At 34.8% G+C, this 25,119-nt stretch overlaps 3 protein-coding genes across 4 annotated transcripts in view; 2 read left to right on the forward strand and 1 right to left on the reverse strand.

The window, feature by feature from the left end:
• LOC149490832 (adenylate kinase isoenzyme 5) overlaps nt 1–8,980 on the forward strand; it is a 35,623-nt gene extending 26,643 nt beyond the window's left edge. The window contains exons 9-13 of the mRNA XM_089709217.1: nt 1,470–1,689; nt 2,363–2,527; nt 3,519–3,627; nt 4,493–4,641; nt 4,909–8,980. Of these exons, the coding sequence (XP_089565343.1) occupies nt 1,470–1,689; nt 2,363–2,527; nt 3,519–3,627; nt 4,493–4,641; nt 4,909–5,028 (763 nt within the window). The 3' untranslated portion in view covers nt 5,029–8,980. The remainder of the gene's footprint in view (nt 1–1,469; nt 1,690–2,362; nt 2,528–3,518; nt 3,628–4,492; nt 4,642–4,908) is intronic.
• Nucleotides 8,981–9,259: 279 nt separating this feature from the next.
• On the forward strand, nt 9,260–18,944 carry Ak1 (Adenylate kinase 1). 2 transcript variants are annotated; one of them, XM_089711274.1, is made up of 5 exons: nt 9,260–9,405; nt 15,918–16,107; nt 16,781–16,929; nt 17,566–17,736; nt 18,795–18,944. In XM_089711274.1, exons 1-5 carry the CDS (start codon nt 9,403–9,405, stop codon nt 18,867–18,869), a joined length of 588 nt encoding a protein of 195 aa, XP_089567400.1. In that variant the 5' UTR covers nt 9,260–9,402; the 3' UTR covers nt 18,870–18,944. The 2 variants fall into 2 exon arrangements, with proteins under 2 accessions (XP_089567400.1, XP_089567399.1); XM_089711273.1 differs by lacking the exon at nt 9,260–9,405 and adding an exon at nt 12,149–12,279.
• Nucleotides 18,945–19,497: 553 nt separating this feature from the next.
• LOC149490838 (uncharacterized) lies at nt 19,498–24,853 on the reverse strand. Its single transcript, XM_089709153.1, has 6 exons — nt 24,768–24,853; nt 23,865–24,157; nt 23,382–23,582; nt 22,252–22,445; nt 21,720–21,813; nt 19,498–19,614 (listed from the first exon to the last, which is right to left on the reverse strand). Exons 1-6 carry the CDS (start codon nt 24,781–24,783, stop codon nt 19,504–19,506), a joined length of 909 nt encoding a protein of 302 aa, XP_089565279.1. The 5' UTR covers nt 24,784–24,853; the 3' UTR covers nt 19,498–19,503.
• Nucleotides 24,854–25,119: the final 266 nt, after the last annotated feature.

The raw sequence follows: 25,119 nt of genomic DNA on the forward strand, positions 1-25,119 counted from the left end.
ATTATCTTGGAGAGCAAAGAAGTGATAGCTATGGGTCGATAATTGGACGGGTCTGAGCGATCGCCCTTTTTCGGGATAGGATGCACTAAAGCTGTCTTCCATGAGTTCGGGACAACGCCAGTAGAGTAGGAGTGCCGGAAAAGTCGCGTGAGAACCGGAGCCAATTCAGGTGCGCACATCTTAAGCACTATGGGAGGAATACCGTCAGGGCCACTTGACTTATGGACGTCCAGGGAAAGGAGTGCTTTACGCACTGCTCTCTGACTGAAACGAATGTCGGGCATAGATGCATCACATCGTGGAATGGTAGGTGGTAAGTACCCTGTGTCGTCCAACGTCGAATTAGCAGCGAAGAGAGAGCCAAGAAGGTCGGCTTTCTCTTTTGCTGTGTGGGCTAACGAGTCATTCTCCATGCGCAGAGATGGTAAGGACGGCTGACAAAAATTCCCTTGCACAGCTTTAGCGAGGGCCCAAAAGGCTCGAGTTCCCGAAGGAAGTAGGGCAAGTTTTTCGCCAAGCTTAGCAATGTGCTCTGCCTTCGCTCTTGCAATAGCCTTCTTGAAGGACCTAGAGGCCGAGTTTAATTCTCTTTTCAATGTACGGGCGTTTGGGTCACTAGATGCGAGTGCATTGGCCCAGGCCTGGTAGCAATCTTGTTTACGGCGAGATGCCGATTTGCAAGAGCGACCAAACCAAGGCTGGGACTTGCCGCCCACGGGAACAACGGAGTTTGGAACAAAGAGCTCCATTCCCTGAAGCACCACATCGGCGACAGAGTCAGCACACGCACTAGGATCATTCGCGGAGAAACAAACTCGACTCCAGGGATATGATGAGAAGAAAGTACGCATCCCATCCCAATCTGCAGACTTATAGTGCCAAACGCGACGGTGGCCTGCACGTGGAGGCCGAGGTAGGCGCAAGATTGGCACTGAACTCCGGACTAGGCAGTGGTCGGAAGAGCCCATAGGAGCATCGACATTTACCTGGTAGCCCTCCGGATGGGAAGTCAGCAGAAGGTCCAACAAAGAAGGCGTATGGTCCTCAATATCGGGAATTCGCGTGGGCGATGATACCAATTGAGTGAGGTTATAGGCAAGAGCGAAGTAGTTTAGTAGTAGTGTTTGATTTCAATCCCTGCTATCTTTATAACAGAGGAAATGGTAGCTTGGTGAAAGGTGATGATTTTTATATTATCACCGATATCTTGTTCGCAATGATTTGAAATTCGTACTGATTTTTATATGTGATCACCATCATGGAAAATAGTATTGCTATAAAAGGTTTAACCACTCGAAATCAATCAATGATCTTCTTGTTTTTGGACGTTGATAGTATCATATACCAGTTTATAAGTCCAAAATTGAAACTTCTAATTTTTATACCATGCGATAACTCTAAGAAGTTGATCAAATAGCTCAAAATACAATGTTCCTTCACATTTTAACCCAGAAAAAATCCTTTTTCAGCCTTGGCCAAAAGCTCCGAGCCTTAGCAGATGCTGGTGGAGGACCAGCATCAGACGGAGCCCTATCCCGTGCAGCAGTGAGTGGTGGGGAGCTGGTGCCAAAGGAGCTGGTGGTCAAGTTGGTGCGGAGTGTGGTGGGTGATGCGGCGAGGAGCGGCCTGGGGCTGGTGCTCGATGGGTGTCCCAGGGACTTGGAGCAAATGACCTGGTATCAGAATGAGGTAAGGAGGTTCTATGTTGCGGTATGGGTTCTTTATATTTTGAATATATTAACAGGGTAGTTTGTTGTGGATGATTTGTAAAATGGATAAAATCTTTTGCCAGTAAGTCAGTAGATAATAATAATATGTTTTTTCACCAGATATAATATATTAATCATTAATGTAACCATGTGTTAGTATATCATATTATTTAATGTACATTTTATGCTATCCCACCCAGTATCCCATCGAACTTTGCATAGCACTTGTCAACTAATTGAATTATTAATGTGACATATTTATATGTATTAAAATTTAAATTGTTATTTATACATAATATGTATGTATATTAATTCTCAGTGGGTGCCTTTCGCCCCCGACTCGAATTATATAGTTACTTACTTCTATGGGACTGAAACCACGAAATAGGTCTTGGCCTGCCAGACGAAAACTCTCCACCTACACCACTACTTACTTCTATAACTATATGTATTTATTATTAAGCTATTGCATAGCTTCTATCGCAGGCCTTGAGCGCGGGGACCGAATCTAGAAATTCCGTAACGAAAAAACCTCACGCTCCCCACTCCGACGGGCACGGAGGTGTGGCTTGAAGGCATAGCATGCAATAGCTTAACCGCGGCAGTCCCCGAGTGCCACACGTCTTTTTTATATCTATATATATTATTCCCAGTACCACACAGAACCTCGTATGGTCCTCGTGGACTGTTCCAAGCTGCAGCTCGGTCGTGGTCGTCGAGATGACGCAGTTGGTGCGTTCAGACGACGACTTGAATTGTTCAGAGAACTCAGTCTGCCGATGTTGAAGCATTTGGACCATCAGCATCGGTTGGTTATTGTGAGTATTTGATGACACTTTTTAGTAGATACCTAATATTTTCGTAGAATGACACTCTTATTTATTTAGAATTGTGTGTACATTTAATTAATTAGATTAATTTGTTTTCTTTTTTAATATTTACACACCCAATCAATGGGTAGAATGGATTAGCCACTTAATATTGTAACTAAAACATCTTTAAGTTGTAACTACTTTCTTGCAATATAAATTGAATTTTGAATTTGAATTTGAACGCTTTAAATTCACTATGACCTTAGACTGACATTCTAGATTCCATAATACATATTATAACGACTCTATAAATTCCACACAGCACTCTCATTTCATCTTAATACTATTATAAAGGCGAAAGTTTGTATGGATGTTTGTTACTCTTTCACGTAAAAACGACTGAACCGATTACAATGAAATTTAGCACACATATAGAGGGTAACTTGAATTAACACATAGGATAGGTTTTATCCCGGAAATCCCACGGGAACGGGAACTTTGCGGATTTTCCTTTGAAAACGCGGGCGAAGCCGCGGGCGGAAATCTAGTACTATATATTACATTCCATACAGTGGGAGTCTAAATTCATAACAACACTCGAAATTATAAACGACAGCACTAGTTTCTATGTAACGACACTAAATTTGAGGTATTATTACTACGTATAGAGAGGACACCACGAACAAAATCTGTGCGAGGCGCGCGTGGGGCGGCTAGTTAGTCATAGATTAAGCGATGAGTTTGTGACGTGTTAAAAACTCCTGTTACAAAACCTCTAACTCGTGTTACAAAGAGTGTAGTAGCGATGCCCTCTCTAGTACGTAGTACATAGTAACTCAATGGACAGCAATTAAAAATCTTAGAAACCTTCTACCGACGTATATTAAGTAATGTTTTGCAACTACATCACACATCATTCTTCTTTTCTTTATTTTTGAAGTGAAGTGTTGAAGTGAAATTTAAAGAAAAATACAGTAATACACATTTATCCATTTAGGTGGACGGTGACACGGATTTAGAAGAAGTGAGAACAGAATTCACAAGAATTCTTCTAGAAGAAATGGAGAAGAGTGAAATCATCGCGCAGATACCTGAAGCACAAAATGGTAAGAATCACGTTTTTAAGTAACACTTGCAAAACCTGGTGTAATCTTGCGAAATCTTGTGAAATTTTGTGAAATTTTGTAAATTGTTGTGAAAAAATACAAACGTTTTATTTTTATTCAAGTAGACTGTTTTAGAAGTTTTTGTTTATTTTGTGTTCTTGTGTTTAGTTATTCTCGAGTTTTATAGAGACATTTGAAATTTAATTACTTTTTTATCTATTTAAAATACGACTTTTATATGGATCATGTGATAAAAATTTGAACACCGGCAACATTTTAGCGTGTATAACACAAAAAGTCACGGTCAAAAATATTATCTTGATGCCTTCTCAATGTATATTGTGATTATCTATAAATAAATCTATCTATAAATAGTTTTATCAGACGTTGAGTAAATCAATGTTCGTCTAAATTTGACTTTTAGTCTATTTAACTATTTTTACTATAATGATATTTGAGATTACTTTAAGTAAAGTGAAAGTAAAAAACACTTTATTGCACAACTAGCTGTGCCCCGCGGTTTGACCCGCATGGCTCCTGTCGGTCTGAGCGAGATTATATATAGCCTATAGGCTTCCTCGTTATCTATCACCCACCGAAAGAATTTTTCAAATCGGACCAGTATTTTCCTGCGATTAGCCAGTTCAAACAAACAAAAAAACTCTTCAGCCATATAATATTAAGTATAAGGTTCACACAAAAATAAGAATTTAGCAAAGAAAAAATAGTCACTGAAAATAAATGTAGGTACAATTAGGCGGCATACCCATTTGAGTACGTGTTTGAGTTTGACTATTTTTACTTTAATAAAGTTTGGGCGCACTTTAAGTACGTGTTTGAGTTTGAGTTTGAGTATAACCTGCAGGTTCATCAACAATGCAACAGTTCACGCACTCAATGTCCCGCCTGGGGGCAGGATTCGCTAATGGTGTGCCCCACTTGCCCCACAATGGGGCACAGAACGGGGTGCCTAATGGTGTGGCCAATGGGTTCATAAATTTGGGGAATAATAAGGTATGATATTGTATTATATTTTAAGTTGGTTTTTCTGTGTGAGATTTTTGGTAAAATAAAAGTAGTCTGACTTACTCTTCTGTCCAAGATTAGATTTTTGGCAAATCAACGTAGCCTCAATAAATTACTCTAATGCAATTTAAAAGCAGTAGAAGTATCGGTTAAGGAGCATGTCCGGAATATACTGACGGACAAACAACCTATATCTACGATTTCCTAACTATTTTAAAATAATTTATCTATTTACTAATATTTTTCCCCACACAGGTAAAACCAATGGTGTCCACAATGTCCCGAATCCCGACCGTCTCTCAGATGACGCATGATGACGTGCGACGTCTGTATGAGCAGAGTAATGGAGAGATATCTATGAATACACATATTTAGTGCGGGTAGTTGGATTGTAGAGCTAAGAATGTATAGAGCGAGCGAAAAAAAGGTCTATATGAGCATAGTCTATGAGAGAGTCTATGTCAGAGAAAGTGTCTATGAACACGCATTTTTGCAATGCGGTATATTATACAGCTAAGAAGTATAGAACGTGCGGAAAAATAGAGCAAGTTGAAAGAAATAAAAAACTTACTTACAGTGGGTAGTTGGATGTACGAAGATATAGAGCGAGCAAAAAATAAAGCACGTTGAAAAAAATAAAAAACGTATAACCACAAATATAACAGCTACACAAAGACACAACTGATAAATAGTGTTGCATATTGTAGAACTAAAAATCGTGCGAGCGAATAATCGTGAAAGTTGACGTGCGTTATCTATACGGGTACGGGAAAATCTATGAACATTGCACAATATAGAGCTAAGAGGATATAGAGCGAGCAAAAATATATTTGCTGTTAAGTTTCTAAAAAAATTACGTATAAACTATAAACACTAAAGTGAATTAACTGTAAGTTATATTTAGTATATTTGTTTCTTTCTTTTGTTTTGTGTTACATGAGATGGTTATATTTATAGTGCTTATTTATTTGAATTAGGTTTTGAATGATCTTTGATAAGGAAAAACATTTGAAAACTTTTTTATTTATTTCCAAGTTATTATTTCTTAATTATATACAGTGCAATTGACACCAAGTGTAAAATAATGATAAAAATTCTAAGCCTAATAAAGCATAAACGTCCAAAGTTGTAGATTCAGATGCGTTTTTCTTTATACATAATATTAAGTAAGTTATATTATAAAAACGTGTTATATTATATTTCAAATAATATCGATTTTATATAATATATTAAATATTAACAGTGTACAATAAAAGTAGAAAATTATCGATTAGAATCAAAGAAATAGAATCGTCAAGAAATTTGTCTGTAATTTATATTCTTTCATTGCAGTAAATTCAGAATTTCATATGACTAATTCCGATAATAAACGTTGAAATATTACACATTCAATGTAAAAATATGCACCTATATCATTGAGCTATTATTACTATGCATAGAGAAGACACCACGAACAAAATCTGTGCTGCAAGCGCGGCGGCGCGGGGCGGCTTGTGAGTCATAAATTAATGTCATCGACTCACCGCTATAGAGGCGACACTTTGTAAATATTCTGCCTATTACTTATCAATTAAAAACAATCAATGTAACAAAAAATATATATAATTAATCTTATAAAGAAATTATTCATAAACTTATCAATTAAAACCAATCAATGTAACATAAAAAATTGATACGTAGGTAATTAATTTTCATCTTTCAACATGACTTAACCTTTTTTAAATAATATCCCCAGTACATTCTTTTCTAAATGTGTAAAATTATAATTTTCCACTATAAAAATTTACGTCATCTAATATTACTACCTAAACATTTTTCATACACAATGCCATTTCTTAAACTTTTAGTCTATGACAAATGACGCAAAATGGCTCCCGCCAAAAATTTTCCTCGAACCAAGTTTTAAAAATACCGTTAGTTTAATTACCGATGAAAAGTTATTTCTTTGCACTTTACCGCATAACTTGAATTATTAGTGCAATATCGCAACACTTGATGAGTTTCGTGGTTTTTTGCTTTAAAACAAACTAGACATGAACGCGACCATCGCGCTAAAGCGACTGAGTGCAGTGTGGCCGGTTGACCTCTGTTGAGCGGAACATAAGTGATGTAGGCGGTGTCTTCTCCATACGTAGTAATAGTACCTCAATAACCTATATTAATTTTCTTACATTTTCTGAAACAATTTAAAAATAATCGAAAAGTTTCTGTTCGAAAAGAACTTTCTACCACATTAAATTTACTGTTGTATAATAAACCTATAATTATGCATTTAATTAAAAAAAATAAATATAACTATTATGGCAAATGACATTAGAGATTATGTGCCGAATAAATAAGTTCTTAGAATTTTTATGTCTAATAAATATATTAATATTAAGTTGGACCAAAGAATTCACAAATCACGATGTAGATTGTAGGTATGTATTAAATACTTTCATAAAATTTTAGAATGTAGATTTGTCACAAATATGTAATTAATTTTAAATATGGCAATAGTATAATAATATTTATTAGGCTTGGTGCATAATGAAAAAAGTGTTTTATCCTACTAATCTTATAAATGTGAAAGTTTGTGAGATTCATCCTCTTTTAAAGAAAAACGCACATAGTTCCCGTTCCCGTGATTTCCGGGATAAAATCTATCTTATATTATGTTAATCCAAGTTAACCTCTATATGTGTGCTAAATTTCATTGTAATCGGTTCAGTAGTATACGCGTGAAGGAATAACAAACATCCATGCTCACAAACTTTCGCATTTATAATATTAGTAGGATAATAATCACAGAATAAATATCAGTGTCTTTAAATGTACCTACTTATAGAAATTCAACGAGAGAAACAAAATGGATGTGTTAGAATAAATAGGTACTGGAAAAATTGTCCAATCACTTTCCCCATTATACTGACTGCTTTATATAATGTTACTTAATATTTTTTTTTTTGCGAAAAATCAATACCTCTTATATCATCCTTCTTATTTTTATAATAAAAAATCCTACCCATAGGTTGCCTGGTAGAAATCGCTTAGTAGCGATAAGGCCGCCTTTTTAGCTTTATAACATATTGTCTGTTTCTTTTTTACATGTATTTACTTGGTGCTGATTAAAGTGTATTTATTATTATTATTACTATACCGTAGGTACATATATCCGAATTCTGGCGTGGCGACGCATGCCGTGACGACGCGTTTTACAAAAAACATAAAAACCTCTGTTCCTATAGTTTATCGTTTGAAAGAGGTCAAAATAACTGCAAATATAAGAAAAATTTATGGATTTAGAGTCTAGTAACTTTACATTAACCTACTTCAGTATGCACCAAGCCTTATAATTAACATAAGTGCCTTAGCACTAGTTATTTATAAGTAAAAAACACATATTAGGTAAGTATATAGAATGCACTTTTTTACTAATACTATGTAAGGTTTTCAAAAGTGAAGTAAATAAATAAAACGATCTGTATAGAACAAACGAATTCAGTAAATAAATATTAAATTGAGCCTTGACCTAAGGTTGCCTGGAAGAGATCGCTGTATTAGCGATAAGGCCGCCTTTTTGTACGTTTTCTATTGTCTGTGTTTTTTTGTTATTATTTTGTTTCTGGTGCAAATAAAGTATTTATTCATTCATTCATTAAATTTTATTACCCAAAGAAAAAAAAATGACTATAAATTCTCTATATTAGTGGTCTATGGTACGATAAAAAAGGCTATTTGTTGTCTATGCTTCAATCTTGAAAAAAAATTATCTGCCACAAAGATATACATATATTAAAAGAAAAGTTGCCTTATATGCTGTAAATATTATTCTTACTCACATAAATTTAAGAAACTATTGTAAGTAATAAAATAACAAATTAGTAATTTACACGTAGTATCACTACAGGGGCCAAGTTAGATTTAGATGTCGTAATAATTAATTTTTTATCGAACACAAACGTAAAGCACTATTTTTATACAAAGTTAATAAATAATATTAAAAATAAATATTACCCAACTATCTACTATCTAATAGGCATTTTTTATAGATTCTGATTTACGACCTTGTCTTATGCGATTTAAAAATATTATGTTGTAGTTTATTTTTAATTATCTAAGTAATGTTTACGTTGTTTTAATGATATTTTGTATTAGAATTTTTCCTCTGTTTATTTTAATGGAAAAATAAAATAATAATGCAGTTAATATAACTCATACATAATATGTAGAAAAGTAAGTACCTAGGTAATGTAAAAGTGATAAATACTTAATAATAATTAATAATTTGTCATCTAATTATCAAATCTTAGGATATAGATAAGTACAATTAAACACAATTATTGTATGTTTGTAGACATTTTATTATTTCATATTTGTATACGAACAATAAATAAATGAGCACAAATTTTATATGAAATGGTGTTTTATTTAAAATAACCTTACCTTTGTAAATTTTAACTTATGCCACTCGATCTATTAAACTCTCTTTCGATTCAAAAACAATGATTAAGAAAGATTCGAGTAGATATTTGCACAATCTTATCAACGACCTTCGCGGTACATTGATATGCAATTACAGAACGAACAACAAATGTCAGTTCGCGCCATTTTTTTCTGAAAGTTTCCCGCGCAAGGGTCGCTCTGGCTGTTTGGCACAGTTTTCATGGCCTTGACCGCCTGAAGATCCGCAGTTGCCCTACGAAGCTCGTGTAGTTCGGGTGTGGACTGTTCTATTTAAAAATCAGAACATCGTGATAAATATTTAATATGGTAAGTGGTTGATTATAGACTATTTTCGTCTTTATAATATAGATAACAACCAAGGATATACTGTTTTATTTATAAACCTGCGCATTGTGTTGGTGGACCGAATTGAAGAAATTTAAGATAACGTTACGTCACGTAATGATAATAATAGTACGGATAAATACTTTCTAATGTTCTTGTTAATGCATGTTGGCAGATAATTATAATTATCAATGATTATATAGACAAAAATATTGATTACACACTAATAATTACATATTATGACAAAGCTTTGTTTATTCGATTTCTAAAGGTTTTAAAATAGTGAATATGTCTAATAAAAATTTAAATCAATCTCGAGCTTTGGGCCCGGATTAAGTAAAAATAAAGATAAAACATTAAAAAAATGAAACAAATGTCGATCTACTCAATAAATTAAATTTATTTATGTCACTATTTGTTTCATTAATAGTTTATTAATAAAGGTAACAACTCTACTAAAGTATTATTACAAAAAGCTGAAAAACATCGATTGTTATAAAGCACGCAGGTCATTTGAAAGGTCAAATGGCATTGATTCTACCTTGATTTTTCACAGTTTAAAAATACACTACAGTAATTATCAGACATGAAAAATGAATAAAAAATCCTATTGCATTTACTACATAATATCTATTAGTTAATAAAATTTAATATAAGTGATAAATGTGTTTTTTTTCTCTATGATCATCAATTATAAAAATCTTCACCATGTATCGCTACAAATACAATTAAAAAATAACTTAGGCCTTAGGGGATTTTCATACATTTTCAAAAAGACTGATACGATATAATAAATGCATAAATTATTCTTTTTAATGCATTGATAATGCAGTGCCAATCTACACATCACTTCAAGAACTTCAATCCCAAACTATTAAGCAAACCCAGGGCACACTATGATACTAGGTTACAAAAGCTTCGTTGGCGTAGCAAAGCCTACGCCGTTCAACCATTAATTAGCCTTTTTATTCGTTCAAGTATAACATTCTCGTTAAAATATATTTTTTTACCTTTGTAAATTCCCTTTGAAATTAAAATATATATTTTTAGCCATATTTTTAAAAACAATTTTAGAAATAATATTACAAACTTGATGATTTTTACCTACGCTACGTATACGGCTACGTATATTGTCTTCTTTTTTTTAAACAGAAACATACATCATTAAAACATACGTCTTTTTATATATATTACAAATTTATAGATTATTATATAATGATAAAAATGATTTATTGTAAGCTGTTCTCTATTACATTTTTTTCATAAAAAATTCATTTGGCGTAGCAATATCTACGCGAATCCGCATTAGGCGATCTTCACATAATATATAATATGTTGTCTTTATAATAATCCATAATAATTTATGTTGTCTTTAATTAGTTGCTCAATAATATTATGAGTCATGTAGCCAGTGGCCAGTGGGAACAAAAGATATGGGCTGATGATGATGACCTCATTAATACTACTTTTTTCACGTATAAAATACAGATTAAACGTTGGATTAAACAATATATGATAAGGAACAGTGACTTTGAGTGTTACTGCTTAGAAATGCGGTAGTTGGCAGAGAGACAATTCTATATTTATGCAAAAAAAAATGTTCCTGTAAATCTTTATAACGATATGTCAGACATTTTTTGAGTAGATTTTTTAATTTTGTTAATTTGATTCATAAATGTTTAATTAATTTTATTATGTTTCGTACTAGCTGTGCTCCGCGGTTTCACCCGCATTGCTCCGCTCTTGTTGGTCTTAGCGTGATGATATATAGAGTTTTTCAACTCAGACTAGTCGTTCCTGAGATTAGCGCGTTCAAACAAACAAACTCTTCAGCTTTATAATATTAGTATAGATAGTATAGATTAGAACTAATTATTTAGAATTAATTATCATATTATAGTATTCAACAATATACGTAAATATGGAAATAAAAGATAGATTTAGGTAGGTTATGTTTATTTTTTTATCGCACATGATTACTATTTGTTATTGAACATATATACACAAGTAATTATATATATATTATACATACCTACAATGTACACACCGTGATACGAATAACTCGAATATACATATTAGTAGGTATTATTCTTAGCACATGGACCTAAAGATAAATATTAAATTTATTTACGCTACGACCAACTTCTCGACATAGGTACCTATAACTGTTAACCTTAACAGTGAACATAATTCATTCATTGCCAAACACTTCATTCAGAGATAAATATAAAAACATACAATGACGTATGAATGTACGTAACTTTCGGTCGTAAATTGTTATTTCTCCAAAATAATCCAGTAGTGTGTTACCCGCTGAAATCGACTCACAGCCAATTGGCAGCTGGTGTATAGTTCAAGATCTTTATTCGTAATATTAACGAAATTTTGATGTAAAAATAAAAGTATTCTACAAACCATTTATTGAAGAAATCTCTCCAAAACACGCAGTTCCATTTTGGAAGAACATTGCGTAATTTAAGAATAGCGATTGCGAAGTGACTCTACATATTCTAAAACTGCTTTGGAGTTTTAATTGATCAAAAACTTTGTCGCGCTTGTAAACATCGGTGTCGATTAATGAGGACAAAGCCTTGCTTTTTACTAGTTATTCCAATAAATGAGAAGCTCGATAAATTGTCGAATATCACCAGAATACACCGCTCTTGGCGTCGTTTATACCGCGCCAAGTATCACGCGTTTGTTTTACGCCAAAAATTATCCCAGCCTTGTAAGATTTGCAGTTAAATGAAAACCACCATCAAAGACGACAGTTTTGTGAATAGAGTGCTGTATTTCATTATATTAGTGACTACAACGTGTCTTGAATTGAAGTTAGATTGGAGAGCTAATTACAAGGTAATAAAGGTGTTTTTAGCTTTTGTTTTAGAAAACAAATTGTGTTTGTTGTTCAACGAAATATGTAAATAAGTGTGCGCTTTTTATTGAATTCGTGTTATTGGTGCAATCACAAATATTACGTGCTCAGAATATAGAGTGCATAGAGTGAAAAGAAATTGACGGAAGATGATCATGCATTTTCACCGGTTATCGGGATAGAGAAGACTGTGTTGCGGGATTTTGGCGAAATATATACAAATCTTATAGTTACAAATAAATTGAATGAAAATTGTTATGGGGTTATTATTTTTTTTATAATTATTCTTTTAATATTAATAATTAATTTTATTATAAAGGAACAAAGGAATCATTCTGAATTTGAGGGACACGTAGATAAATAATAAACTTTAGTTTTTCGTTTTTTCCGTTCATTTGTATTTTGAATATTTATTAGTCTAGTGCTTGTCTAGTGAAACTAAGAGTGAAACGTGAGTTTGTCCATTATTTCTAACGACCACCGTAACTATATTTCTGAATAGCAACTGTCAATCATATTCGATTAAATTTAACTAAAATATAATTAGATTTTTAACGCCAATCACACGTCTTTTACGTCCATAATTTTTAAAAAATATTTTAACAACAAAATTGTCGAGACAGTGACAACGTGTAGCGGTCATTGTCGGATCAGAAATAGTCGGCCTTTCGAATCTGAAATGTTCATGTGTTGTGAACATGTTGTGAAGGTTATTTTACTCGTTATAACAAAAAAGAGTGATCTAGAGTTGTTGAGTTTATAAGTAAGGTTATTTTTTGAGCAATAAATAGAGATTTTTTGTAGTAAAACTTCTGTGCGTTGAGAGTTGGTTGAGAGTAAAATTTCACAGTCATGGCAATACTGTCACGTCATACATGTAGTACGGCGACGATTTTGGTATTATTGCATCTTGCCAAAGCAGTTTCACTTCTGACACGTGTGCTCGGCACACACTCTCTTTTTATAGGGACACTGAGGTAGGACTAGGTTGGCTCGATAAAGAATGGTTAATTTCCATGTCCTACAAATCGAATCTGCATAAATATGATAGAGTCCCATTTTATAAAACCTAATGTATAACAGAAAAATAAATTAGTGAAGTAAGAGTGAACTTTATCAAATCAATTACAGCATCATCATACTTACAATTTTAGATTGAACAGGTAACAGAGACCACTTTTAAGTAAAAATACGATTCATTTAATAAATTAGAACTCTGTTCTATAATGGTTCTACAAAAACACAGAACTTGTCGTCTATTTACATAAACTATAGATAAAAATAAACAACAAACATCAACAATGACACTGTTAACATAACTTTGATATTATTTACAAGAGATTTGTTAAAATAAATTTACAATGGAAGATAACTGTTACCCATGCGACGAGCCCATTATCGAGAAGAAGCCAGCGTGCCCTTTGCAGTGCATGTCGCCTAAATGTAAAGCTTTTCAGGTATTATGTTTAAACTAGCTACGCGACCCGATTCCGCTCAAGCTCTGTGTATAACGGAATGTGGAATCAAATAATCTGGAATATTATAGCTACGGGCTACCTTATAAGGTGTATATTATGATAAAAATACGTGTGGCACTCGAGGACTGCCGCGGTAAAGCTATTGCATAGCATCGCATCGCTGTGCCGGTTGGAGTGGGGGGTGTTAGGTTTTTTCGTTACGGAATTTTTACATTCGGTCGCCGCGCTCAAAGCCCGCGATAGAAGCTATGCAATAGCTTAATAATCTATACATATAATAAATCTGTAGAAGGGTAATTTCTGTACATTGAAAATATTGAAAAAATAAATAGCAGGGGGTGTTATTGGATCGATACCAAACCCAAATATGTGATTAAAAAAATTTTTGTCTGTCTGTCTGTCTGTCTGTCTGTCTGTCTGTCTGTATGTGAAGACATCACGTGAAAACTACCGGTTCGATTTCGATGAAACTTGGTATAATTATACCTTATTATCCTGGGCGTAAAATAGGATACTTTTTATCCTGGAAAAATACGTAGAAAAAAAATTAATCTTAATTTTTCAGTTTTATCCATAGACGTTGTTCTGTAGAACCGCGAACACGTTGCGTATTATTATAGGCCTAGCCGTATTTGGGTCCAATAGATATTTATAAGATGTCATTGTCAGAGTTACTCAAAATGGAGAAATAAACCATCCACGCGAAGACCGACATCCGCGCGGACGGAGTCGCGGGCGGAAGCTAGTTAATTAATAAATCTATAGAATAATTATACACATTTAGAAAAAATATTACCTATTTATCTCTTTTTATGCCTTATATTATTAGTGTAGGTGTAGTAAATAACTTTAACTACTTCTTTCAATGAATCCATTAGGCTCAGGCATAGGCATTATTTTGTGTTGTTTCCGAAAATTTGTGTAGATATTAAAAACAAAATATAAGTTCTATAGTGAAGAAAGCTTTCATCGAAAACTTCTAAATGAAGACCGAGTATATTTATAACGAAATCAATGTCATGTTCATTAAACATTAAGATTGAGGCTCTACGATACTCCCTCGTGAATCAATATTTTATAGCGCTGGCTCGAGCAACCGACCTTATATTTAAAACTTCAGTATTAGATAGTTAACCTGGACGAAAGAAGGGGAAAAGTTGTTGAAAATTACACATTTGGAAATTTGTCGTACCTTTGTTTAAGTTCTGAAAAAACAGGTAGGCGTAATTATTCTTAGATTTATAGATAAAACATTGATTGTTAATTAAATCTACATTTTTAAGCAAATAAACCGCATTTTAAAGTTCAAATACATTTTCATCCGTGTAATGTTTGTTATTAAAACTTTCTAAAGAAATTTTTCAGGACAATTTTCACACACGCGCACGGCACGATCTGATCCCATACTACCTAAGCTTTCGCTTGTGTTATGGAAACCAAATAGCTGATAAACATACATATTATATAATTATAAATAAATACTTATATAGATAATTAACACCCAGATACAGAGTTGTGTTCAACACACAAACATTTGCCCGGGGTGGGAATCGAACCCACGACCTGTGGCTTGGAAGGCAGGGTCACTACCAAGCAGTTTTAGTTGAATCTGATTTATTGGCAAAGTGGCGTGTTGTCTAAATGAATGCTAAGTTCAGCACAGAGCTTTATGCTAATACCAACTCTTTGCACTCGAATGCTTCAAGCATTTCTCGGAAAGCAATGAAAGTTATATTAGGTATATAAATCAATTTGAATGTTATTTGTAGTATCTGCTGTTTTAATGGACAATAATATTTAAAATAGGTAGGTAATTATTTTAAAGAGAGCGTATTCGAAATTATTTTATGTTACATGATATAATGGTTTATTCAAGTTCGATTCACTGAAAACGTGCTATAAAATGTAATAACAATTGAAAACAAATAAAAATATCTAGTTATGATTATCTTAAGCAGTAAATTTGTCTTTAATATTTATTCTTTCTCATAATCATAAAATTACTTAGACACATATACCTAATATGCTATTGAAAATAATGTCTATTCGATCTTCAATTCGGTCTACACATCGCACAAATTCAAAATAATCGATACAGAACTTCAATTCACATCTCTAATTCGTAATCCTCACTATTCCAGGCTCCAATAGACACAAGCAAGACACCAATCGTGTGGGTGCTCGGGGGCCCCGGGTCCGGCAAGGGCACTCAATGCGAGAAGATCATCGCCAAGTATGGCTTCACACATCTCTCTACTGGGGACCTGCTGCGAGCTGAGGTGAAGAGCGGATCCGAGAGGGCCAAGTGCCTCACTACTATCATGGAGAGAGGTAAGAACTATGCAAGTATATGTTTAAAAACATAGGTTATACAAATTCAAAGGAGAAGGCACTGTCCTAATGCAAAAAAGATTCTTTTTTTTATATAAGAGGAGGCAACAGAGCCGACGCGTCACCTGATGGAAAGCGTCGCCCATACGCACCAGCAATGCCGGGGACATTGTCAGTGCGTTGCCGGCCTAAGGTAGGAGTAGGAGTACGCTCTTTTCTTGAAGGTCCCTAAGTCGTAACCGTTCGTAAGTTTTTGTTTATTACAGGATACCTAAAAATGTTTTTTTTTATTCGATCTATTTTATTAATAATGAAACGACGAAATATGGCTCACTGATGTGATGTGTTTAATAAATGGCCCACAGTTATTAATGCCACTATAATATTCATAAAAGCTAAGTAATTACTTCGATATCGATTGTTAGTTCAATTAACTAGTCGTTCTTTGTTAAGCAAATAAGGTGGGTAAATTTTCGAAGTATCTGAAAACAATCCAGAATTTTTTTTGAACAACATGATATAAATGAGTCTGAGACGAGTCACAAGCATATACACAATACAGAAAACATTTAACTTCCAATTTATTACTAAAGATAAATCAGCAGGTGACATATACTATACCTACTCTATTTTATATATCTAGTATTTACAATACTTCAATGTAACTTTCCAGGAGAACTAGTACCAAATGACATAGTGCTAGACCTCCTCCGCGAGGCTATCGTGGCTGCCTCTGGGGAAGCTAAGGGCTTCCTGATCGACGGCTACCCGAGGGAAAAGTCCCAGGGCATCGCCTTCGAGAAAGCTATTGCTCCTGTTACTGTAAGTTTTACTTTTATAATAGACTAGGTTTCCGCCCGCGGCTTCGCCCGCGCAGTCGAAGAAAAACCGGCATAGTTCCCGTTCTCGTGGGATTTCCGGGATTGCGTCATTTTCCCGGGATAAAAAGTAGCCTATGTCCTTTCTCGGGTATCAAAATATCTCCATACCAAATTTCATGAAAATTGGTTCAGTAGTTTAGTCGTGATTGAGTAACAGACAGACAGACAGAGTTACTTCCGCATTTATAATATTAGGATTAAGAGCGATTTATTTAATTATTTATTTATTAAATTATTTATTTATTTATTTATTTCCTATTGTTTTATTGTAACTTAAGATTTTCAAAATGTTGTATGCAAGTAGGTACCTATTTTTTGCAAGTTACTTAAGATTAGCCCCATCCCCCGGCTTCGTAGGGGTTGGTTGACCAAATTAAAAAAATAGTTTAAATAAATAGTTTCTACCGCGTAATACGGTACTTACTCCGATAAAATGAAGCTTAGTTACTAATGATTAAATAATTTTTAATTTCGTAAAAGTAGTTTTTCAGTTTATTGAAGTGAAATTATTCTTGTATTTTGTACTATATTTGTGTGTACAATAAAGTTATTATTAATTTCATTTGATATATTCCAGGTGATAATCTACTTCGAAGCATCCTCCGAGACGCTAACACAGCGGCTACTGGGCCGCGCGGCGAGCTCGGGGCGCGCGGACGACAACGCGGAGACCATCAAGCTGCGGCTCAAGACCTTCCTCGATAATAATGATATGGTGCTCGCGCAGTACCCCGATAAGTTGAAGAGGGTAAGTATTATTTAATTAGTCTTCTTATTTACGTTGTTTTAGTGTTTTTATTGTATTTCTTATGTACGTCACACTGCCACTGTCAGGAGGTCTATGTGGTATCCACTGTTGTGGGGTCACATCAATGTACTTAGATTCTTATGTCACTGAATGGACGTTCCATTTTAAAGATAGTTTAGTTTTTAGTTATTTTTATTTTCTATTTCAATATTTCTTACGTTTTTTACACACGTACCTAAGAAGCTAGCTTTCATAGCATTTTGATTTGAGTGCTTTGAATACAATAAAGTTTCCGCCCGCGACTTTGTAGACGACCGACGTCGAAAACTTAAAAAATACAAACTACGCTACGCTATCCATTAGTGAATCAAAATCGGTACGGCAGTTTGTGTTTTATATTATTATGTAATGATTAACTTATAAGTGAATTGCACCAGCACCTGATCCTTTTATTTTACCAAAATCTATACTAATATTATAAAGCTGAAGAGTTTGTTTGTTTGAATGCGCTTATCTCAGCAACTAGGTACTGGTCGGATTTGTAAAAATTCTGAGAGAGCCCATTTATCGAGGAAGGCTATATCATCACGCTAAGACCAACAGGAGCGGAGCAATGCGAGTGAAACCGCGGGACACAGGCCACAGCTAGTGTATAATAATGATACTACTATGACGTTAGGTACTCTAATATCTGCTCTAGAGTGCGTTTCACGAAAGAGTTCCCCTGCCGTTATGTTGGCATACCTGACTGTCAAAAACGAAAATATTTTTTTTTAATCAAATATGACAGAGAAAATATTCTCCTTTCTTCCTAGCCTTATCCCGTATCTTACGGGGTCGGCTGCCTAAAAAGGAGAATATTTTCTCTGTCATTTTTGATAAAAAAAAAATATTTTCGTTTTTGACAGTCAGGTAAGCCAAGATAACGGCAGGGGAACTCTTTCGTGAAACGCACTCTACCATCCAGTCTTTAGAAAGACAGTAATAATAAAAGTATATTATTTCCTTAGCATGTATATAGTATATGTGGTTAATTATTTATACATTTATTGTTACAGATAAACGCTGAAGACACTGTGGACAACATCTTCAGCCAAGTGCAGCAGATCCTGGACCCGCTCGTCGCGAACTAACTCAACTGCTCTAGTCTTGTACATATTATCATTTAATTTAAATTAACGGCCTCTGCTAATAAAGTATATTTATTATTATCGACTTTTATTTATAATCACTGGGTTTATTGATCGGATTTATCAAATAAGGAGATCTCTATAGGATGTTATAGCTCGTTGCAAATCTGAACAATAAAAAATATATATTAAATACGTAAGAACTTTATTGAAAAGAAATGCTTAAATTTATTATTTTCGCTTATTTCTAATAATAATTAAAATAAAATATCTTCTTTTTTTCCTAGACTAATTATACCTTTGATTATATAAATAATCAAATACTGTATAACAATATAATGTAACTTAACATTTTTGCCTATAAATCTAGCATTACTTTATTTTTTCAAAAAGTTTCATATACATATATTTAGTTAATCGATCAACAAGTTAAAAATGTATAGTTCTCATAATGTTAATAAATGTATACCTACTTCTATTTTTACTTACTAAGATTTTAATTTTACTGAGATTTTTGATGATCTATAATTTATAGATGTAAAATTCTAATTAAAATAGTTAAATTCTCCTAATGCTAGTTGTCTAACTGTTCTTTGATTATTTATATTTTGACAAATGTTAAATGATAATGAAAAATTTATGGCAGAATCATTTCTTCCTGCTCTAACTCCCTCTGACGAACGGCGACAGCAGTCTCCACGAGCAGGTACAAACACTTAAATTTCTCCTCTCTTTCGTAAGGCACCACCTGAAGACATGGTTCCATTAAAAACTACACATACTAACAAAATCTCATCAAAAAGGAACCATCGTATCAGGTGATGCCGGCGTTAAAACTGATCAAAAATAAAAGAGTATCTTTTATAAAACGTTTATTCATAACATCAAACAAAATATTATCACTCGAATCAAACCAAAACATTTTCTTATTTGACGCTAAAACTACAATGTCTGTACAACGATATTGTACCGAATTTATATTGTTTTAACACCGACGTCGCCTGCACATAATTCCCGAAAGATATAAATTTAATCTTAAACTAAAACTTTAAATTTAAATCTATACAAAACAACACATAATTTATATGATACTGATAACAAAATCATACATGCTACTTCTTAGATAACCTAAATAATTAACTAAAATCACAATCATGCTCCAAATTATTGTCTGAAGTAATTCTCTGCCCACACGTGTATAATGCTAGGTTTACACGAGCTAATGTAACTAAGAGCTTAGTGCTTGTCACTTATAATAAGTCCGTGTAAACCGGGCATTAGGCAAAGATTTGAAATGCGATACAATAAACTTTAAACTTTACAGCCGTCAGCCACGAAATAAGACGTTAATTTCAATGAATGTGTTATAATTCGTCGCGCGGACTTTTTGACGATCTCGAGATTGTAAGTCTATTTATTTATAATACCTCAGCTAAATCTCAAATAAGCTTGTTTAAAACTAATTTTCATTAAATCCACACTGTTTCAACAATTGGGATGTAACTATTTTAACTAACTATATGTCAAACAGTTTCATCCCCAGTTTGCTAAGGGTCAAATAGTGCATGGCATCCCCAAATCTTCACAAGTCCTAACACCATATTATTCAAAGCAAAATTTTCAATCAGCAAATCTAAGTATAACATCTATTATAGTAGGGGAGCCCAAGAGGGGATTTTGGGATTTACTCGAGCGCGTCAGATTACTATAAGGGACGGTACCTTAGCTATTCATTAGTACCTCTAGTCAATATGAGCAGTTATGGTTGGTGGGTGCGCTCAGGGGCCCCGCTGGAAAATTTGAATAATCCATAATTCCCTAAGGTTGAGCTCGAATCGTCAGATTAGCGAAATGGGGACTTCTTATATTGTAATTAAACCCCCCATATATTAATCTGACGCGCTCGAATAATATTACTTTAATTTTTTACCCTTTCTTCATAGCGATTAAATCGCCACTTAAATCGTCAGATTAACGTATACTTTTTTTCAGTGACGTCCTGGAGCATGCAAAATATCAATATCTAACGCGCTTGAGTATTTCCAAGCCATTTTTTTTCTTTTTTAAATTAAAAAAAATCAAAAAACCCTTCCCCACCGCTAAAAGTGAAAACATTATAGGACCTTTTTTTCTCGCTATGGTCTAATCTACCAATTCTAAGTACTAGGTTCCCGTGACGCTCGAGTAAATCCACATTTAGCATCCTGGGCTCCGCTACTATTACAAGTTATCCCCCAAATATTTCCAGACCCACAAGACGTCCAAGTAGGCCACCTATTACAAGCTACATCCCCAATATTTTCGCCCCAAATCTTTTCCATACCCACGAGACCACAATAAATGAATTTTAATTTGACAAGACCATCTCGTCTAAGTAGGCCGCCTATCACACAGTCAAATCCCCAAACATTTTTGAAGTGAAAACTTCTTTAGCGGCGTTGAGCACTTTTTCTGTAATGGGTATAAAATCTTAAACTCGCGTCAGGACACGTGACCTGATCGAAAAAGCGTAAGACGGATGGATATCAAACATGCTCAACGTTAATAATCAAGTTTTCACTTCCGCCGGCACTCCCGTAGTGCAACCCGTCTTTTTAATCCCCAAATGTTCCCAACATTAGCACATTAAGTATGACACCACCGCCTATCACACAAACAAATCCCCAAACATTTTTATCCCCAAATCTACCCAACATTAGCACATTAAGTATGACACCACCGCCTATCACACAGTCAAATCCCCAAACATGTTTATCCCCAAATCTTCCCAATATTAGCACATTAAGTATGACACCACATGTCCGTAGTAGCCACTTCCAGCTCCACAGCGACGGGCGGCGGCGGTGTACTCACCTGTCGGCGCACCGGAGTGAGCTGCGTCCACACCGCGCTCTCCCCGAGATCGGGTGTCACCCCGTCCTCTGTACTCACCGCTACTACTGGCGTTCTGGAGGAGAGGATGGTGCTGAATAAAAGAGATGGAAGAGAATAGCTAGTAGTGCTAAATAGGGGAATTGTTTGAGAGTGAAGGAGATAGCTTGTTTCGTAATTCCTGTCGAATAATAAGTGTGCTCATATTTCTGTTAAATGGATAATAGCGTCTAAAGCTTTTTATTTTAATGTTGCCTTTATAATCGGTACTTTATTAGGCTTTTATGTAAAAAGTTAATCTTAATCAAAAAGTACTTTTAAAGGGACCATTTTAGTGGGATTTTCTTATGAAAATATCAATTACACAATTAATTGGGAGCCTATTAATTTGTGAGATTTGAATCAGAAAATTTATAAAGGACAATTTTCTTATTCGAAACTGTTAAAATGTGAACTGTGCATATAAAATTTACTCAATGACAATTTTCTACTAGCTATATTGAAAAGTACCTACCCCCTAACAGCATGCAGATCCCGTTCTTCCGGTCCATAGCGTATGACGCTCTGCCACACGGACGGGTCGTACTTCACCTCCTCCTCACTGATCGCGCTCGAGTAGCCCTCCTCAGCATCTACCAGCTCGTCCCCATCCCGGTACACTAGGAGACCGTCCCCGTAGTCATGGGGACGAGTGGGGTCGACTATGTTCTATAGGAATGGGTGGAAAGTGGTTGGGTTAATGTTCTGTAGGATTACGGAAAGATGTGGGATAAGGAAGGAAGGTTTTGGAATACGATTGTTAGTTGATAGTAGATTTTAATAAACAAGTTCTAGTAGTTCTTCTATGATAGAACGACCAACCGTAAGTTTGCCTGATGATACGAGATCACCACCGTAGACACATTTGCAAGGGGCCATTTGGATACAGTAATAAGTGGCTGAACAGCTTATTTTAACATTGCCATGGTTCCATTGAAATCCGCATAAAGTCGTAGTAGTTTATTTCAACGATTATCGATGTTCGTTGAAATCTGACACTTCAATCAAAGCAGTAAGATTCAGCAATTTCGATAGAAACACTGTTCAATTTCTTTAGTTGAAATAAATATTGCTTCATTTCGTCAAAATGAATGTATGGAACATTCATTTTTCATAGTCGCCTTTTGAAGCTGATAGAAACTGAACACTCGTATTACCAAAAGAGTAACACCACAAATTATTAAATAGTAACTAGGAACACATTTTCTAATTACCTAGAGTTGCATGCAAGTGAAAACATAGGTATACATACGTAGGTACTCCATAGCGATAATCACACATCCACTGAGCTAGTTTCTTGCGAAGATAAAAAAAAAAACAACTGCTAAGAGCAGCCGTACACGGGCAGCTCGAGCAGTTAACGGCTGAGCGACGTAAATGGACTGCTCGAGCGGTCGGTCGTTGACTGCTCAAGCTGTCGCTACAAACCGCGCAGTTGACGGCTTGAAGCGGACGCGACTGCTCGAGCAGTCCGTGTACGGCAGTGAATGAATGTCTATAGTGCACCGCGCGGTCGCCGCTTCAAGCCGTCGGTCTCAACTGCTTGAAGCGGTCCGTGTACGGCTGGCCTAAGTTAAAACTTTTTACTTTTATACGAACCTGAACCTCCACTCCGTTCCACGGCATCATCATGCTCCCGGGTGGCATGCCGATACCCGATGTAGACGGCAGCCCCACCATGGGCCCCACGCCGGGCGGCTGCTTACGACCACGACGCGATATCGTGTAGTGTAACGGGTCGTGTCCTTCCCGTCGTATCATTTCGGGAAGGATGCGACGGCGTGCGTTTATGAACCAATTGCAAACCTTGAGATAAAGTTCTTTGCTTATATTGTAGCATTGAAAAATAGTATTTAGTTATTGTGTGTGACCTAGTTGGTAAATCTAGAAGTGTAGATATGAATTTATTTAAAATTTCCAAAAAATTTTATAATATAGGATAAGTTTCTAAATTTGAATGCAGAGGGCAAGTTACGACTGCTGTGCCTGTACCTATTTTTAAAATGGTTTAAAATACCCAACATTCAAAGGTTGAATACAGGAAACACAAAAAACATTATTTACGAAATCTAGGATATCAGTATTCACCTGCAAAACCGTCAAATTAGCCTCTTGACTCAGCGCCATCTTCTCCGTGTCACTCGGATACGCGTTATATCGATGATCATACAGCCACCTCTTCAGAATGCGCACAGAGTTCTTGGGCAGGTTGCCCCTACGCTTGCGAACTGCCCCCACCATCACGCCTTGCGGTGGGGGCAGACGGGGCATCATGGCCATTGGCGGCATTTGGGGCATTTGGGGCATCGGACGCACTGTCTCCCAGTCATTTGTCGTGTCGATGTCTTCGTTGGAAGACGTTGATGGGAAACGGTCTCGCGCTGAAATATTTTCTAGAACTATACAAAATTCTATGAACCCATAAATACCTATAAAATTTTGCATAGTTATTCTGTCAGCCGTTTTTGTATTAAGAGCTATTTTTAATAAATTTAATTAATGGTATTTGTATTTTGTTCGGTATTGCGTATTTTTAAAGCGGTTGGAACAACATATAGATAGATAGAAAATATTTAAAAAACTGTCGAGTTATTAAAATATCAAAAATGGTGTCGAACCAAATTATAAATTCATGCATGCTAGTCTTAGGAAAAAATATACAGAAGATGAAATAGGTATATAATGAAATCATTATTATATTATTGTATTGTGGATTAGTAGATTAATATTTATAACTATTCCTATTTGGCATCCACACTTTCTATGGTATTTGGTAGTAGAAATAGCTTTTGATGTGTGATCGTTTACTATAAAAATATAATAAATAAAATTATTAATAAGTAGGTAGTTACTAAAATTACATCTGACTCCAATCTGACTCCCATCACATCATAAAGAGCGCGTAACAATATTGTCAGAGAAGTTTGAGTCAATTTAGTTTTTGTCAGTGCAAAAGTTTTTTGATAACATTGTCAAAACTTTTCTACTTACGCAGTTTGATTTTCATAACTTTAATCACGGATTTCCGTAGCGTGGCTATTTTTTCAATATTTTAATTATTTCACAATAAAATTTCTTGTACGGTCGTCAATGCTTGAGGACTTTCAGCAAACTGATTTGTTTTTTGTTTTAAAAATCGATCCGTTTTTGTGACAAATGACAACGACTTGTGTCGCTTGTCGACGGTTTGATTTGAATTTTCGAAATAAAAAATATTCTAAACGGCCAGTTACTTTTTTTACAGTAACTAGATAGGTTGAGTTTGTATAGCTTTTCTATTTTGTTATCGTTGTGATAGTTGAATAAAAATATACCCACAGGCATGGACGTATAAAAAAAGACG

This window comes from Colias philodice, chromosome 2 (genome assembly GCF_061535455.1).
Source record: "Colias philodice isolate Cphi_HAF_F1 chromosome 2, ilColPhil1 Martin Lab GWU primary, whole genome shotgun sequence".
NCBI classification, from domain to species: Eukaryota; Metazoa; Arthropoda; class Insecta; order Lepidoptera; family Pieridae; genus Colias; species Colias philodice.